The 17,772-nt window shown below is 48.5% G+C and overlaps 1 protein-coding gene across 1 annotated transcript in view; it reads right to left on the bottom strand.

The window, feature by feature from the left end:
- The window catches only part of LOC112240381 (anoctamin-2-like), a gene marked incomplete at its 3' end in the record, with an annotated part of 35,796 nt that extends 19,186 nt beyond the window's left edge, over window positions 1-16,610 (bottom strand). Inside the window, exons 1-3 of the mRNA XM_042314148.1 lie at window positions 16,511-16,610; window positions 9,569-9,979; window positions 5,074-5,172 (exon numbers count right to left, since the gene is read on the bottom strand). Of these exons, the coding sequence (XP_042170082.1) occupies window positions 5,074-5,172; window positions 9,569-9,979; window positions 16,511-16,543 (543 nt within the window). The remainder of the gene's footprint in view (window positions 1-5,073; window positions 5,173-9,568; window positions 9,980-16,510) is intronic.
- Window positions 16,611-17,772: the final 1,162 nt, after the last annotated feature.

Here is a 17,772-nt window from a genome sequence, read left to right as displayed (position 1 = left end):
TATATACAGGGGGTACCGGTACAGAGTCAGTGTGGAGGCTATATACAGGGGGTACCGGTACAGAGTCAGTGTGCAGGGGTACAGGTTAGTAATGAGGCTATATACAGGGGGTACCGGTACCGAGTCAGTGTGGAGGCTATATACAGGGGTACCGGTACCGAGTCAGTGTGGAGGCTATATACAGGGGTACCGGTACCGAGTCAGTGTGCAGGGGTACAGGTTAGTAAATGAGGCTATATACAGGGGGTACCGGTACCGAGTCAGTGTGCAGGGGTACAGGTTAGTAAATGAGGCTATATACAGGGGTACCGGTACAGAGTCAGTGTGCAGGGGTACAGGTTAGTAATGAGGCTATATACAGGGGTACAGGTTAGTAATGAGGCTATATACAGGGGTACAGTTTAGTAATGAGGCTATATACAGGGGTACAGGTTAGTAATGAGGCTATATACAGGGGGTACCGGTACCGAGTCAGTGTGCAGGGGTACAGGTTAGTAAATGAGGCTATATACAGGGGGTACCGGTACCGAGTCAGTGTGCAGGGGTACAGGTTAGTAATGAGGCTATATACAGGGGTACAGGTTAGTAATGAGGCTATATACAGGGGGTACAGTTTAGTAATGAGGCTATATACAGGGGTACAGGTTAGTAATGAGGCTATATACAGGGGGTACAGTTTAGTAATGAGGCTATATACAGGGGGTACAGGTTAGTAATGAGGCTATATACAGGGGGTACCGAATCAGTGTGCAGGGGTACAGGTTAGTAATGAGGCTATATACAGGGGGTACCGGTACCGAGTCAGTGTGCAGGGGTACAGGTTAGTTGAGGTAATTTGTAGGTAGGGGTAAAGTGTGATGGCTTGGGGGTAGAAGCTGTTCAGCAGTCTGATGGCTTGGGGGTAGAAGCTGTTCAGCAGTCTGATGGCTTGGGGGTAGAAGCTGTTCAGCAGCCTGATGGCTTGGGGGTAGAAGCTGTTCAGCAGCCTGATGGCTTGGGGGTAGAAGATGTTCAGCAGTCTAATGGCTTGGTGGTAGAAGCTGTTCAGCAGTCTAATGGCTTGGTGGTAGAAGCTGTTCAACAGTCTAATGGCTTGGAGGTAGAAGCTGTTCAGCAGCCTGATGGCTTGGGGGTAGAAGCTGTTCAGCAGACGAATGGCTTGGGGGTAGAAGCTGTTCAGCAGCCTGATGGCTTGGGGGTAGAAGCTGTTAAGGAGCCTTTTGGTCCTAGACTTGGCACTCCGGTACCACTTGCGGTGCAGTAGCAGAGAGAACGGTCTATGAATAGGGTGGCTAGAGTCTTTGGCAATTTTGGGCCTTCCTCTGACACCGCCTAGTATATAGGTCCTGGATGGCAGGAAGCTTGGCCCCAGTGATGGTAGTGCGTACAGCCCAGTACCTCTGTAGCACCTTACAGTCAGATGCCGAGCAGTTGCCATACCAGGTGGTGATGCAACCGGTGAGGATGCTCTCGATGGTGCAGCTGTAGAACCTTTTGAGTATCTGGGGACCCATGCCAAATCTTTTCAGTCTCCTGAGGGGAAAAAGGATGTGTCGTGCCCTCTTCACGACTGTCTTGGTGATGTGGACACCAATGAACTTGAAACTCTCGACGCACTCCACTACAGCCCCGTCGATGTTAATGGGGGCCTGTTCGGCCCGCCTTTTCCTGTAGTCCATGATCAGCTCCTTTGTCCTGGTCATATTGAGGGAGAGGTTGTTGTCCTGGCACCACACTACCAGGTCTCTGACCTCCTCCCTATAGGCTGTCTCATCGTTGTCGGTGATCAGACCTACCACTGTTGTGTCGTCAGCAAACTAAATGATGGTGTTGGAGTCGTGTTTGGCCACGCAGTCGTGGAGGGGACTAAGGACACACCCTGAGGGGCCTCAGTGTTGAGGATCAGTGTTGAGGATCAGTGTGACAGTGTTGTTGCCTAATCTTACCACCTGCTGGACTACGGGGCGGTAATCATTTAGGCAGGTTACCTTCACTTCCTTGGGCACATGGACTATGGTGGTCTGCTTGCAACATGTAGGTATTACAGGCTCGGTCAGGGATAGGTTGAAAATGTCAGTGAAGACACTTGCCAGTTGGTCAGCATATGCTTTAAATCAACGTCCTGGTAATCCGTCTGGCCCCGCGGCTTTGTGAATGATGACCTGTTTGAAAGGTCTTGCTCTCGGTAGCCGATGTGAGTGTTATAACAGTCATCCAAAACAGCTGGTGCTCTTGTGCATATTTCAGTGTGGCTTGCCTCAATGCGAGCATAAAAAGGCATTAAGCTCATCCAGCCATTATTATGAGCCATCCTCTCCTCAGCAGCCTCCACTGGACAGAATGCGTTCAATCAGTATGCTCCCGTTCCACATCAGGGGAGGTGGAACGGGAGCAGTGACGGTACCTCCACATCAGGGGAGGTGGAACGGGAGCAGTGACGGTACCTCCACATCAGGGGAGGTGGAACGGGAGCAGTGACGGTACCTCCACATCAGGGGAGGTGGAACTGGAGCAGTGACGGTACCTCCACATCAGGGGAGGTGGAACGGGAGCAGTGACGGTACCTCCACATCAGGGAGGTGGAACGGGAGCAGTGACGGTACCTCCACATCAGGGGAGGTGGAACGGGAGCAGTGACGGTACCTCCACATCAGGGGAGGTGGAACGGGAGCAGTGACCCTCCACATCAGGGGAGGTGGAACGGGAGCAGTGACGGTACCTCCACATCAGGGGAGGTGGAACGGGAGCAGTGACGGTACCTCCACATCAGGGGAGGTGGAACGGGAGCAGTGACGGTACCTCCACATCAGGGGAGGTGGAACTGGAGCAGTGACGGTACCTCCACATCAGGGGAGGTGGAACGGGAGCAGTGACGGTACCTCTATATACAGTTCCTTCAGAAAGTTTTCAGACCCCTTGACTTTCCTACATTTTGTTACGTTACAGCCTTTTTCCAAAATGGATTAAATAAATAAATGTAACTCAGCAATCTACACAGAATACCCCATAATGTCAAGAATCTTCCTAGGGCTGGCCGGCCAGCCAAACTGAGCAATCGTGGAAGAAGGACCTTGGTCAGCGAGGTGACCAAAATATCAATCGTCACTGACAGGTCCTCTGTGGAGATGGGAGAACCTTCCAGAAGGACAACCATCTCTGCAACACTCCACCAATCAGGACTTTAACTAGAGTGGGCAAACGGAAGCCACTCCTCAGTAAAAGGCACATGACACCCCCTTGGAGTTTGCCAAAAGATAACTAAAGAAAGACTCTCAGACCATGAGAAACAAGATTCCCTGGTCTGATGAAACCAAGATTTAACTCCTTGGCCTGAATGCCAAGCGTTACGTCTGGAGGAAACCTGACACCATCCCTACGGTGAAGGGGGGATATTTTTTGGCAGCAAGGATTGGGAGACTAGTCATGATCAAGGCAAAGATGAACGGAGCAAAGTACAGAGATCCTTGATGAAAACCAGAGCGCTCAGGACCTGACTGGGGCGAAGGTTCACCTTCCAACAGGACAATGACCCTAAGCACACAGCCAAGACAACTCAGGAGTGGCTTCGGGACGAGTCTCCGACTGTTCTTGAGTGGCCCAGCCTAAGACCGGTTTTGAACCCGATCGAACATTTCTGAAGAGACCTGAATATAGCTGTGCGGCGATGCTCTCCATCCAGCCTGACAGAGCTTGAGAGAACCTGTCCCAGACCTGGTGTTTTCAACTCTCTCGAGACAGTAGGAGCCGTAGAGATACTCTGAATGATCGGCTATAAAAAGCCAACTGACATTTTCTCCTGAGGTGCTGACCTACAACCACTGTGATTATTATTTGACCCTGCTGGTCATCTATGAACATTTGAACATCTTGGCCGTGTTCAGTTATAATCTCAACCCGGCACAGCCAGAAGAGGACTGGCCACCTCTCATAACCTAGAGAGGAACCAGGTTTCGGCCATTCTAGGGAGTTTTTCCTAGCCACCGTGCTTCTACACCTGCATTGCTTGCCGTTTGAGGATTTACACTGGGTTTCTGTGCAGCACTTTGTGACATCAGCTGATGTAAGAAGAGCTATGTAAATACATTTGATTGATCTGAAGAGAGGAATGGGAGAACTCCCCAAATACAGGAGAGTCAAGCTTGTACCCAAGAAGACTCCAGGCTGTCATCGCTGCCAAAGGTGCTTCAACAAAATACTAACTATAGGGTCTGAAAATGTAAGTGTGTTATTTCAGCTTTTTTTTTTTATGTGCAAAAAAATTCTCAAAACCTGTTTTTGTTTCGTCATTATGGGTTATCGTATGTAGATTGATGAGGGGGAAAAAGACAATTTAATGCATTTCATTTCTGTCAGTCGGGATCTTCGTGAAATGGGTTTCCATGGCTGAGCAGCCGCACACAAGCCTAAGATCACCATGCGCAATACTAAGCTTTGGCTGGAGTGCCATTTTGGAATGAGCTGCACAACGAGCAGGTGTCCACATACACTACTTGACCAAAAGTATGTGGACACCTGCTCATGCAAAATCATGGGATTTAATATGGAGTAAGTCCCCTCTTTGCTGCTATAACAGCCTCCACTCTTCTGGAAAGGCTTTCCACTAGATGTTGGAACATTGCTGTGGGGTCTTGCTTCCATTCAGCCACAAGAGTATTAGTGAGGTCGGGCACTGATGTTGGGCGATTAGACCTCCTGGCTCGCAGTCGGCGTTCCAATGAAGTATGTCCCCTTTGGTCCATTTTCCCCAATGTGAGTTGTTACATCGTAAAAGACAAGTCTCTGCTGTAGTGTGTTTGATTCAGATAATGTTTCAGGTACCAACAAATGTAATCCAAGTAGGAGAATAATCCCACCGTGTCTTCATGTGGCTCTACTGTAGCCCGAGGGGCAATCTGATGCAACATTAAAGACTGTTAAACTACTATAAACAAGGCAACAACAACAGATTAGTTAAATACATTTTAAAAAAGGTGCAGGGCAACACCGAGATTAACCCCCTGTTTGTGTTAGGGGAGGATCCATCCATAGGATTACACACACACACACACGGCTGTAAAGTGGTGGAGGGCTCACCTTCTTAGTGGGGACTTTGATCTTGAGGAACTCTGCCTCTCTGCTCAGGACCTGCCAGGGGACATGGAGTCTCGTGAAGCTGGGCCCGTAGACCCTGACCTGGGGGAGAGGACAGTAACCAACAGGTAGGAACCATAGTTTAATACCAGGAGGAGGACAGAGGATAGTAACCAACCAACAGGTAGGAACCATAATTTAATACCAGAAGGAGGACAGAGGATAGTAATCAATAGGTAGGAACCATAGTTTAATACCAGGAGGAGGACAGAGGATAGTAACCAACCAACAGGTAGGAACCATAATTTAATACCAGAAGGAGGACAGAGGATAGTAACCAACAGGTAGGAACCATAATTTAATACCAGAAGGAGGACAGAGGATAGTAACCAACAGGTAGGAACCATAGTTTAATACCAGGAGGACAGGTGGTGGGAACCAACAGTCAGGTAGGATTGCAAACCCGCCCACCACCTCCCAACCCTGCCCACCACCTCCCAACCCCGCCCACCACCTCCCAACCCCGCCCTGCCCACCACCTCCCAACCCTGCCCCGCCCCCAACCCTGCCCCATCAGTTATTTGTTATTTATAAAGTAGGTTTGTCAAGAAATATAGGTTGTATAACCCCCATTTAAATGGACTTAAAACGCCCGCTAGAGTGGAAATCCACTTATTTTCAGCGGAAAAACGATATCCATAGCTTACCCATAATGTTGCACAATGATTTAAGTCAAGTCATCATTTTAGTCAAAGTATTATATAAGTATTATATATTTGTGGTTGAAGTTGTAAACTTGTGATATTGTCAATGCCGTGTGTTTCCTCTATGAGATGACGTGCTGATACTTCAGTCGAACTTTCTTTTCTGCTTTTATTTCAATGTTACCACTCTCCAGTATGGCGTTGTTAATTCATCACAAACACAGTTGTTCCTCTTTGCGAGTCGCGACTGAGCAGTATAATAGATCATCTTTGGCTGAACCAACAGCTCGTCTCCGTTGCCGACACTTGGCCACCTGAGCTTTGGAGCAACTAGGAAATAGGAGACGGTCCTCCACTTTAACAGCAAATTATCAAAATCCATTGGAGAATTTTTCCAGTTTCACTTATTTTTTTTATTTTTTTTTCTGTATTAAATATATACACACAGTACCAGTCAACTGTTTGGACACACCTACTCATTCAAGGGTTTTTCTTTATTTTTACTATTTATCCATTATGAAATAATAGTGAACACATAAAAACTATGAAATAACACATTGATAAACAAATCAAAATATATTTTAGATTCAAATTAGCCACCCTTTGCCTTGACAGCTTTGCACACTATTGGCCTTCTCTCAACCAGCTTCATGAGATCGTCACCTGGAATGTATAGAAGGAGTTCCCACATATGCTAAGCATTTGTTGGCTGCTTTTCACTCTGTGGTCCAACTCATTCCAAACCATCTCAATTGGGTTGAGGTCAGGTGATTGTGGAGGCCAGGTCATCTGATGCAGCACTCCATCACTCTCCTTCTTGGTCAAATAGCCCTTCCACAGCCTGGAGGTGTGTTTGGGGTCATTGTACTGTTGAAAAACAAATGATAGTCGGACTAGGCGCAAACCCATGGGATGACGTATCGCTGCAGAATGCTGTGGTAGCCATGCTGGTTAAGTGTGTCTTGAATTCAAAAAAATAAATCACAGTGTCACCAGCAAAGTACCCCCACACCTCTTCCTCCATGCGTCACGGTAGGAACCACACATGTGGAGATCCTCCGTTCACCTACTCTTCGTCTCACAAAGACATGGCGGTTGTAACCAAAAATCTCAAATTTGGACTCTGACAAAAAAGGACAGATTTCATGTTTCTTGGCCAAAGTCTCTTCTTCTTATTGGTGTCCTTTAGTAGGGGTTTCTTTGCAGTAATTCGACCATGAAGGACTGATTCACACAGTCTCCTCTGAACAGTTGATGTTGAGATGTGTCTGTTACTTGAACTCTGAAGCATTTATTTGGGCTGCAAATTCTAAGGCTGGTAACTCTAATGAACGTATCCTCTGTAGCGGAGGTAAATCACGGTCTTCCTTTCCTGTGGTGGTCCTCATGGGAACCAGTTTCATCATAGGGCTGGATGGTAACTCAGGGCCTTTCCTGTGGTGGTCCTCATGAGAACCAGTTTCATCATAGGGCTGGATGGTAACTCAGGGCCTTTCCTGTGGTGGTCCTCATGGGAACCAGTTTCATCATAGGGCTGGATGGTAACTCAGGGCCTTTCCTGTGGTGGTCCTCATGGGAACCAGTTTCATCATAGGGCTGGATGGTAACTGGGCCTTTCCTGTGGTGGTCCTCATGGGAACCAGTTTCATCATAGGGCTGGATGGTAACTCAGGGCCTTTCCTGTGGTGGTCCTCATGGGAACCAGTTTCATCATAGCCCTTGATGGTTTTTGCGACTGCACTTGAAGGAATGTTCAAAGTTCTTGAAATGATCCGGATTGACTAACCTTCATGTCATAAATCCTCAAGGATCGAACCCTTTGTTTTCACCTAAAATGACATACCCAAATCTAACTGCCTGTAGCTCAGGCCCTGAAGCAAGGACATGCATACTCTTGACACCATTTGAAAGGAAACACTTTGAAGTTTGTGGAAATGTGAAATGAATGTAGGAGAATATAACACATTAGATCTGGTAAAATATATTCTTTAAGTGTTTTCAAATTATTATTATTATATATATATTATTTTTTTTAATGAAATGCAAGAGAAAGGCCATAATATAATATAGCAGTTTAGGTGCCATTTAGATTTTGGCCACTAGATGGCAGCAGTCTGTGTGCAAAGTTCCAGATTGATCCAGTGAAGTATCGCAATGCTGGACGGTGGCAGGTAGCCCAGTGGTTAGAGCGTTGGCCTATTAACTGAAAGGTTGCAAGATCGAATCCCCGAGCCGACAAGGTAAAAACCTGTCCTTCTGCCCCTAAACAAAGCAGTTAACCCACTGTTCCTAGGCCATCATTAAAAATAAGAATTTGTTCATAACTGACTTGTCTAATTAAATAAAGGTCAAATACTGGACAATATTTTGTGCCGAATTGGTCAATTGATACATTTTCAAGTACATGCCAGTAACTATAGAGAACATACAAAACATTATATGGTAATACACTATTTAAGTTTACACAAGGAATGTCATAGATGGATCATTAGCTTATACACTAACTTTCACACATCTAGATGGCCGGGTGGGTGTGGAGCCAGAGACAGCAGGGGTTCATACTGTAGAACCCAGCTCCTACAGCTGAATATAAAAATAGATGTATCCTTTTCTCAGCGATCTACACAGAATACACCACAATGACAAAGCAAAATGTATATGGAATATCTACAGAGGCCCATTATCAGCAACCATCACTCCTGTGTTCCAATGGCACGTTGTGTTAGCTAATCCAAGTGTATCATTTTAAAAAGGCTAATTGATCATTAGAAAACCCTTTTGCAATTATGTTATCACAGCTGAAAACTGTTGTTCTGATTAAAGAAGCAATAAATCTGGCCTTCTTTAGACTAGTTGAGTATTTGGAGCATCAGCATTTGTGGGTTATATTACAGGCTCAAAATGTCCAGAAACAAAGAACTTTCTTCTGAAACTCGTCAGTCTATTCTTGTTCTGAGAAATGAAGGCTATTCCATGCGAGAAATTGCCAAGCAACTGAAGTTCTCGTACAACGCTGTGAGCCATACAGAGCCACCATGAGCAGAGCGCATGCAGAGTGAGGGTGACGCACAGAGTGGAGCAACTAGTGGCTTTACTAAGGGAATAAGTAATTTCTCATTTTGGGTTTCAGGCAGCGCAACTGGGCCTGGGTAAGGTGGGGCCTGAATGTTGCGGGTATGGGTAGGAATCGGGGTTAAAATACATGCCCGTGCAGGGCTCTAGTAAACATTGGTCACAGAAGATCATTGGGACTACACGCCCACCTTTGGGTTGAACAACACGAGAGGTAGAGTCAGTTAAAACGTCTGCTGCTTGGTTGAACAACACGAGAGGTAGAGTCAGTTAAAACGTCTGCTGCTTGGTTGAACAACACGAGAGGTAGAGTCAGTTAAAACGTCTGCTGCTTGGTTGAACAACACGAGAGGTAGAGTCAGTTAACGTCTGCTGCTTTCTGAGAATCACTGGGCTAGAAGAGCAGGGCAGAAGAGCAGAGTCTCATATGGTGATGGCAATGCAACTTTTTGAAAGACGGGTGTTTCTTTAACTATGATGCAAACGTACACTAAATGACGATATTTCCAGACCGCATGCATGGTGGATGGACTAGAAATACAAAATTCCCCTTACTTTTCATTAGGTGAGCAATGTGAAATATTACAAATTGATTTGTTAATTACTTTGTTATTTTTTAAAATGCAGCGATAATGATACATTTCACCAGAAATAACACCAGACCAGCAACCACAGAGCGCACACACACACACAGAACACACACAGGCCGGTTGGTCTCTCACCTCGGTGTCTCTCTCCATCTCAAGCCCCGCCTCCAGTAGCCTGGCCTCAAACTCCTCCCTGATCAGCACCATCTCTCCTTCAGCTGGGTCCGCCTCTAATTCCACCTCCACCGCCAGGTCCACACACACCTCCCCGTCCCCCGCACTCCGCTGCCCGACTGCACATCCCAAACCCCCCTGCCCTACACCCCCCACAGGGCCGGAGAGGGGGGAGCTACCATTGGAGATGACAGAGAGGCGATGAGGAGGGTGTGGAGGGGCGGAGAGACGGTGCAGCCGGTCGCCACCCCTCACAGAGATCTGTTTGCGTTGGTAGAACACCAGAACATAGTCCACCTTCCTCCGGCCATCTGAGAAGAACTGACAAGAACTTTGGCCATCCTGGGGGGCCGCTAGCCCAACACCCCCGCCCTGGAAGAGAGGAGAGGGGACTGGTCAGTAACTAACACCCCCGCCCTGGAAGAGAGGAGAGGGGACTGGTCAGTAACTAACACCCCCTCCCTGGAGGAGAGAAGACTGGTCAGTAGCTAACACCCCCACCCTGGAGGAGAGAAGAGGGGACTGGTCAGTAACAAACACCTCTTCCCTGGAGGAGAGGAGAGGGGACTGGTCAGTAACTAACACCCCCTCCCTGGAAGAGAGGAGGGGGGACTGGTCAGTAACTAACACCCCCTCCCTGGAGGAGAGGAGACAGACAGGGGACTGGTCAGTAACTAACACCCCCTCCCTGGAGGAGAGGAGACTGGTCAGTAACTAACACCCCCTCCCTGGAGGAGAGGAGACCGACAGGGGACTGGTCAGTAACTAACACCCCCTCCCTGGAGGAGAGGAGACTGGTCAGTAACTAACACCCCCTCCCTGGAGGAGAGGAGACAGACAGGGGACTGGTCAGTAACTAACACCCCCTCCCTGGAGGAGAGGAGACAGACAGGTCAGTCACTGTTCAGGGCAGAAGTAGCTAAATTCAACAACAACAACAAAAATCTAAAACAGAGATGAACACACCCCTCCCTGGTTCAGAGATGAACACACCCCTCCCTGGTTCAGAGATGAACACACCCCTCCCTGGTTCAGAGATGAACACACCCCTCCCTGGTTCAGAGATGAACACACCCCTCCCTGGTTCAGAGATGAACACACCCCTCCCTGGTTCAGAGATGAACACACCCCTCCCTGGTTCAGAGATGAACACACCCCCCTCCCTGGTTCAGAGATGAACACACCCCTCCCTGGTTCAGAGATGAACACACCCCTCCCTGGTTCAGAGATGAACACACCCCTCCCTGGTTCAGAGATGAACACACCCCTCCCTGGTTCAGAGATGAACACACCCCTCCCTGGTTCAGAGATGAACACACCCCTCCCTGGTTCAGAGATGAACACACCCCTCCCTGGTTCTGAGGAGGGTGAATAGCAGCTCAACTTTATTGAAAGATGCAGAAGTTGTACAGTACCAGTCAAATGTTGACACGGACTCATTCAAGGGGCTTTCTTTATGTTTTATATTTTCTACATTGTAGAATAATGGTGAAGACATCAGAACTATGAAATAACATCTGGAATCATGTAGTAACCAAAACAAGTGTTCTAATCTAAATATTTTAATTCTTCAAAGTAGCCCCCCTTTGGCTTGATGACAGCTTTGCACATTCTAGGCCTTCTCTCAACCAGCTTCACCTGGAATGCTTTTCCAACAGTCTTGAAGGAGTTCCCACATACGCTGAGCACTTGTTGGCTGCTTTTCCTTCACTCTGCGGTCCAACTCATCCCAAACCATCTGAATTGGGTTGAGGTCAGGTGATTGTGGAGGCCAGGTCATCTGATGCAGCACTGATGATACTGTACTCTATATCATCGACTGCATCCTTATGTAATACATGTATCACTAGCCACTAGCCACTTTAACTATGCCACTTGGTTTACATACTTATCTCATATGTATATACTGTACTCGATATCATCTACTGTATCTTGCCTATGCTGCTCTGTACCATCACTCATTCATATATCCTTATGTACATATTCTTTATCCCCTTACACTGTGTATAAGACAGTAGTTTTTTTGGAATTGTTAGTTAGATTACTTGCTCGTTATTACTGCATTGTCGGAACTAGAAGCACAAGCATTTCGCTACACTCGCATTAACATCTGCTAACCATGTGTATGTGACAAATAAAATTTGATTTGATTTGATTTGATTTAGCACCACTCTGCTTTTCGATCAAATAGCCCTTCCACAGCCTGGAGGTTTGTTTTGGGTCATCGTCCTGTGGAAAACAAATGATAGTGGGACTAAGCCCAAATCAGATGGGATGGCGTATCCCTGCAGAAAGCTGTGGTAGCCATGTTGGAAATGAGGTCGCAGTTGTAAATGAGAACTTGTTCTCAACTAGCCTACCTGGTTAAATAAAGGTGAAATAAACAAAAAAGTTCACAGTCTCCTCTGAACTGCAATCTGAGTGCAGTTAACTCTAATGAACTTATCCTCTGCAGCAGAGGTAACTCTGGGTCTTCCTTTCCTGTGGCGGTCCTCATGAGAGCCAGTTTCATCATAGCGCTGGATGGATGTTGCCACGGCACTTGAAGAAAAGTTCAATGTTCCTGTAATGTTCCGGATTGACTGACCTTCATGTCTTAAAGTAATGATGGACTGTCATTTCTCTTTGCTTATTTGAGCTGTTCTTGCCATAATATGGAATTGGCATTTTACCAAATAGGGCTATCTTCTGTATACCACCTCTACCTTGTCACAACACAACTGACTGGCTCAAACACCTTAACTTTTAAGAAGGCACACCTGTTAATTGAAATGCATTCCAGGTGACTACCCCATGAAGTTGGTTGAGAGAATGCCAAGAGTGTGCAAAGCTGTCATCACGGCAAAGGATGGCTACTTCGAAGAATCTCAAATATATGTTGATTTGTTTAACACTCGTTTGGCTACTACATGATTCCATATGTGTTATTTCATGGTTTTTGTCTTCACTGTTAGTCTACAATGTAGAAAAACTTTTAAAAAATGAAGAAAAACCCTGGAATGAGTAGGTGTGTCCAAACTTCTGACTGGTACTGTACATAGACCTGACACCTTATTCTACATAACCTATTTCTATCTGAACACACACACACATGATTCAACAAATCAACTCATCATCACCTTGACTTGTGCAATCAGGTGTTAGTGCTGGGCTGGAACTAAAGCCTGCACTCCCTCCACAGGACCAGGGTTGGAGACCACCCTGTATCTATACAGGACCAGGGCTGGAGACTACCCTGTATCTATACAGGACCAGGGCTGGAGACTACCCTGTATCTATACAGGACCAGGGCTGGAGACTACCCTGTATCTATACAGGACCAGGGCTGGAGACTACCCTGTATCTATACAGGACCAGGGCTGGAGACTACCCTGTATCTATACAGGACCAGGGCTGGAGACTACCCTGTATCTATACAGGACCAGGGCTGGAGACTACCCTGTATCTATACAGGACCAGGGCTGGAGACTACCCTGTATCTATACAGGACCAGGGCTGGAGACTACCCTGTATCTATACAGGACCAGGGCTGGAGACTACCCTGTATCTATACAGGACCAGGGCTGGAGACTACCCTGTATCTATACAGGACCAGGGCTGGAGACTACCCTGTATCTATACAGGACCAGGGCTGGAGACTACCCTGTATCTATACAGGACCAGGGCTGGAGACTACCCTGTATCTGTACAGGACCAGGGCTGGAGACTACCCTGTATCTATACAGGACCAGGGCTGGAGACTACCCTGTATCTATACAAGACCAGGGCTGGAGACTACCCTGTATCTATACAAGACCAGGGCTGGAGACTACCCTGTATCTATACAAGACCAGGGCTGGAGACTACCCTGTATCTATACAGGACCAGGGCTGGAGACCACCCTGTATCTATACAGGACCAGGGCTGGAGACTACCCTGTATCTATACAGGACCAGGGCTGGAGACTACCCTGTATCTATACAGGACCAGGGTTGGAGACCACTGATGACCACCCTGTATCTATACAGGACCAGGGTTGGAGACCACCTTGTATCTCCACAGGACCAGGGTTGGAGACCACTGATGACCACCCTGTATCTTCACAGGACCAGGGTTGGAGACCACTGATGACCACCCTGTATCTATACAGGACCAGGGTTGGAGACCACCCTGTATCTCCACAGGACCAGGGTTGGAGACCACCCTGCATCTCCACAGGACCAGGGTTGGAGACCACTGATGACCACCCTGTAACTATACAGGACCAGGGTTGCAGACCACTGATGGCCACGCTGTATCTATACAGGACCATGGTTGGAGACCACTGATGACCACCCTATATCTATACAGGACCAGGGTTGGAGACCACCCTGTAACTATACAGGACCAGGGTTGGAGACCACCCTGTAACTATACAGGACCAGGGTTGGAGACCACTGATGACCACCCTGTATCTATACAGGACCAGGGCTGGAGACTACCCTGTATCTATACAGGACCAGGGTTGGAGACCACCAATGATCACCCTGTATCTATACAGGACCAGGGTTGGAGACCACCCTGTATCTCCACAGGACCAGGGTTGGAGACCACTGATGACCACCCTGCATCTCCACAGGACCAGGGTTGGAGACCACTGATGACCACCCTGCATCTATACAGGACCAGGGCTGGAGACCACCCTGCATCTATACAGGACCAGGGCTGATGACCACCCTGCATCTATACAGGACCAGGGCTGGAGACCACCCTGCATCTATACAGGACCAGGGCTGGAGACCACCCTGCATCTATACAGGACCAGGGCTGGAGACCACCCTGCATCTATACAGGACCAGGGCTGGAGACCACCCTGCATCTATACAGGACCAGGGCTGGAGACCACCCTGCATCTATACAGGACCAGGGCTGGAGACCACCCTGCATCTATACAGACCACCCTGCATCTATACAGGACCAGGGCTGGAGACTACCCTGTATCTATACAGGACCAGGGCTGGAGACCACCCTGCATCTATACAGGACCAGGGCTCACCCTGTATCTATACAGGACCAGGGCTGGAGACCACCCTGCATCTCCACAGGACCAGGGCTGGAGACCACCCTGACCACCTGCATCTCCACCAGGGCCAGGGTTGGAGGGCTGATGACCACCCTGCATCTATACAGGACCAGGGCTGGAGACCACCCTGCATCTATACAGGACCAGGGCTGGAGACCACCCTGCATCTATACAGGACCAGGGCTGGAGACCACCCTGCATCTATACAGGACCAGGGCTGGAGACCACCCTGCATCTATACAGGACCAGGGCTGGAGACCACCCTGCATCTATACAGGACCAGGGCTGGAGACCACCCTGCATCTATACAGGACCAGGGCTGGAGACCACCCTGCATCTATACAGGACCAGGGCTGGAGACCACCCTGCATCTATACAGGACCAGGGCTGGAGACCACCCTGCATCTATACAGGACCAGGGCTGGAGACCACCCTGCATCTATACAGGACCAGGGCTGGAGACCACCCTGCATCTATACAGGACCAGGGCTGGAGACCACCCTGCATCTATACAGGACCAGGGCTGGAGACCACCCTGCATCTATACAGGACCAGGGCTGGAGACCACCCTGCATCTATACAGGACCAGGGCTGGAGACCACCCTGCATCTATACAGGACCAGGGCTGGAGACCACCCTGCATCTATACAGGACCAGGGCTGGAGACCACCCTGCATCTATACAGGACCAGGGCTGGAGACCACCCTGCATCTATACAGGACCAGGGCTGGAGACCACCCTGCATCTATACAGGACCAGGGCTGGAGACCACCCTGCATCTATACAGGACCAGGGCTGGAGACCACCCTGCATCTATACAGGACCAGGGCTGGAGACCACCCTGCATCTATACAGGACCAGGGCTGGAGACCACCCTGCATCTATACAGGACCAGGGCTGGAGACCACCCTGCATCTATACAGGACCAGGGCTGGAGACCACCCTGCATCTATACAGGACCAGGGCTGGAGACCACCCTGCATGACCACCTGGAGACCACCCTGCATCTATACAGGACCAGGGCTGGAGACCACCCTGTATCTATACAGGACCAGGGTTGGAGACCACTGATGACCACCCTGTATCTCCACAGGACCAGGGCTGGAGACCACCCTGTATCTATACAGGACCAGGGTTGGAGACCACTGATGGCCACCCTGTATCTCCACAGGACCAGGGTTGAAGACCACCCCCTGTATCTCCACAGGACCAGGGTTGGAGACCACCCCACCCTGTAACTATACAGGACCAGGGTTGGAGACCACTGATGACCACCCTGTATCTCCACAGGACCAGGGTTGAAGACCACCAACCCTGTATCTCCACAGGACCAGGGTTGGAGACCACTCATGACCACCCTGTAACTATACAGGACCAGGGTTGGAGACCACCGTTGACCACCCTGTATCTCCACAGGACCAGGGTTGGAGACCACCCTGTATCTCCACAGGACCAGGGTTGAAGACCACTGATGACCACCCTGTATCTATACAGGACCAGGGTTGGAGACCACCCTGTATCTCCACAGGACCAGGGTTGGAGACCACTGATGACCACCCTGTATCTATACAGGACCGGGGTTGGAGACCACTGATGATATCAAGTCTGGTAATGTAGGGTTAAATAATTCAGCAAGACCTTTTAGATGAGAGGTTCTCCTTGACAGCATAAATGGAGGATAATCTCTACAGTAATAACCAGCCAGGCGACATAAAATACTCTATAACAAAAACATGTTTTCAGTTCACATGGAAAGTTTTGCAAACGTACGTACTGGGAAAGGATTTGGCATGTCATAACAAACAAACGCAGGAGCAGAATCAACAGTTAGCAGAAAGTCAACCGTTTGCGGAGTTACTTACAGGAATCTTGTCTTGGCTGGCGTATTGATGCATTCTGTAGCGCTACAAACACAGACAGGAGAATAAAGGAACGGTGTCGTTAGACCGGGAGGAGAATAATAACGGAATAGTAGCAGCAGCTGTACGCGCAGAACTCATCATTATCAGCACGCGCATCTCGGTAATCCGTCAATTTGGGGGAGCAAAGCGACGCGCCTCTCACTTGGCAGGGGACTCAAGATTAGTAGGCTATGACCTACACACATGTTCCATCTAGATACCTATCAAACTATAGTCTACCTGGAGCTCCCCGTGAATTAATTGTGCTATGAGTCTGAGCTACAGGTTCCGTCGATTCATCCGTCTGTTGATTCTGACTGCGCGCGTCCTCGGGAGTTTGGCACACGCTCAACTCAGGTTCACCCAGGTGGGTTGATTGGTCGATGCTCCCTGATAAATTACGGTAACGAGGAACCAGTGGGAACAACCGGGCTCACAGGTGAGGTGATACTGATGGTTTCTACGGCGACGCGCTCAGGGAATTAAAGTGGAAAGCACTGTCATGCACGAAGAACGCATATTAATAATTGTTGTTTTTCATTACAATGAAACCGAAAAATACTACGACCTTTAAATAATGAGCAGTAGGTATCCACGCCTCTTGTTGGTGTTTATTCTTCATTAAAAGTATGTATCCACGCCTCTTGTACGTGTTCATTTTTCATACATGACAGCGCTTGCCATGTTCCTTCCCTGAGCGCGTAACCGTAGAAACGTTCCAAGTATCAACACACCTGACAGGCTCGAACGCCTTTACCTCGTTCAAATGAAATACTTTTTATAGTTGAGCTATTTCCTTTTAATGTTTCTCCAACACGGTAGTCAGAAAGGTATTCAGCATAATAAGACCGTTCAAACTGTTCCACTGAAATCATCTGATTGGACAAACATCGATATTGTTGATTTAAAACACACACATATATGCCTCTGACTACTTTTTTTCTGTCCAAGTCAAGCACTGCTCCTAAATCATGTCCATACTGTATGTGTCTGCTCCTGTAGGGAATCTATGTCCCGACCCAGACCAGGACCTGTAGAGCCCAGAGAGATGTCCAGACCAGGACCCGTAAAGCCCAGAGAGATGTTCCGGTCCAGACCAGGACCTGTAGAGCCCAGAGAGATGTTCCGGTCCAGACCAGGACCTGTAGAGCCCAGAGAGATGTTCCGACCAGGACCTTTAGAGCCCAGAGAGATGTTCTGACCCAGACCAGGACCTGTAGAGC

The sequence above is a fragment of the Oncorhynchus tshawytscha genome, unplaced genomic scaffold, assembly GCF_018296145.1.
Source record: "Oncorhynchus tshawytscha isolate Ot180627B unplaced genomic scaffold, Otsh_v2.0 Un_contig_17432_pilon_pilon, whole genome shotgun sequence".
Taxonomy (NCBI): domain Eukaryota; kingdom Metazoa; phylum Chordata; class Actinopteri; order Salmoniformes; family Salmonidae; genus Oncorhynchus; species Oncorhynchus tshawytscha.
The sequence above is the reverse complement of the archived record's forward strand: the minus strand, read 5'-3'. Positions and strand labels throughout refer to the sequence as shown.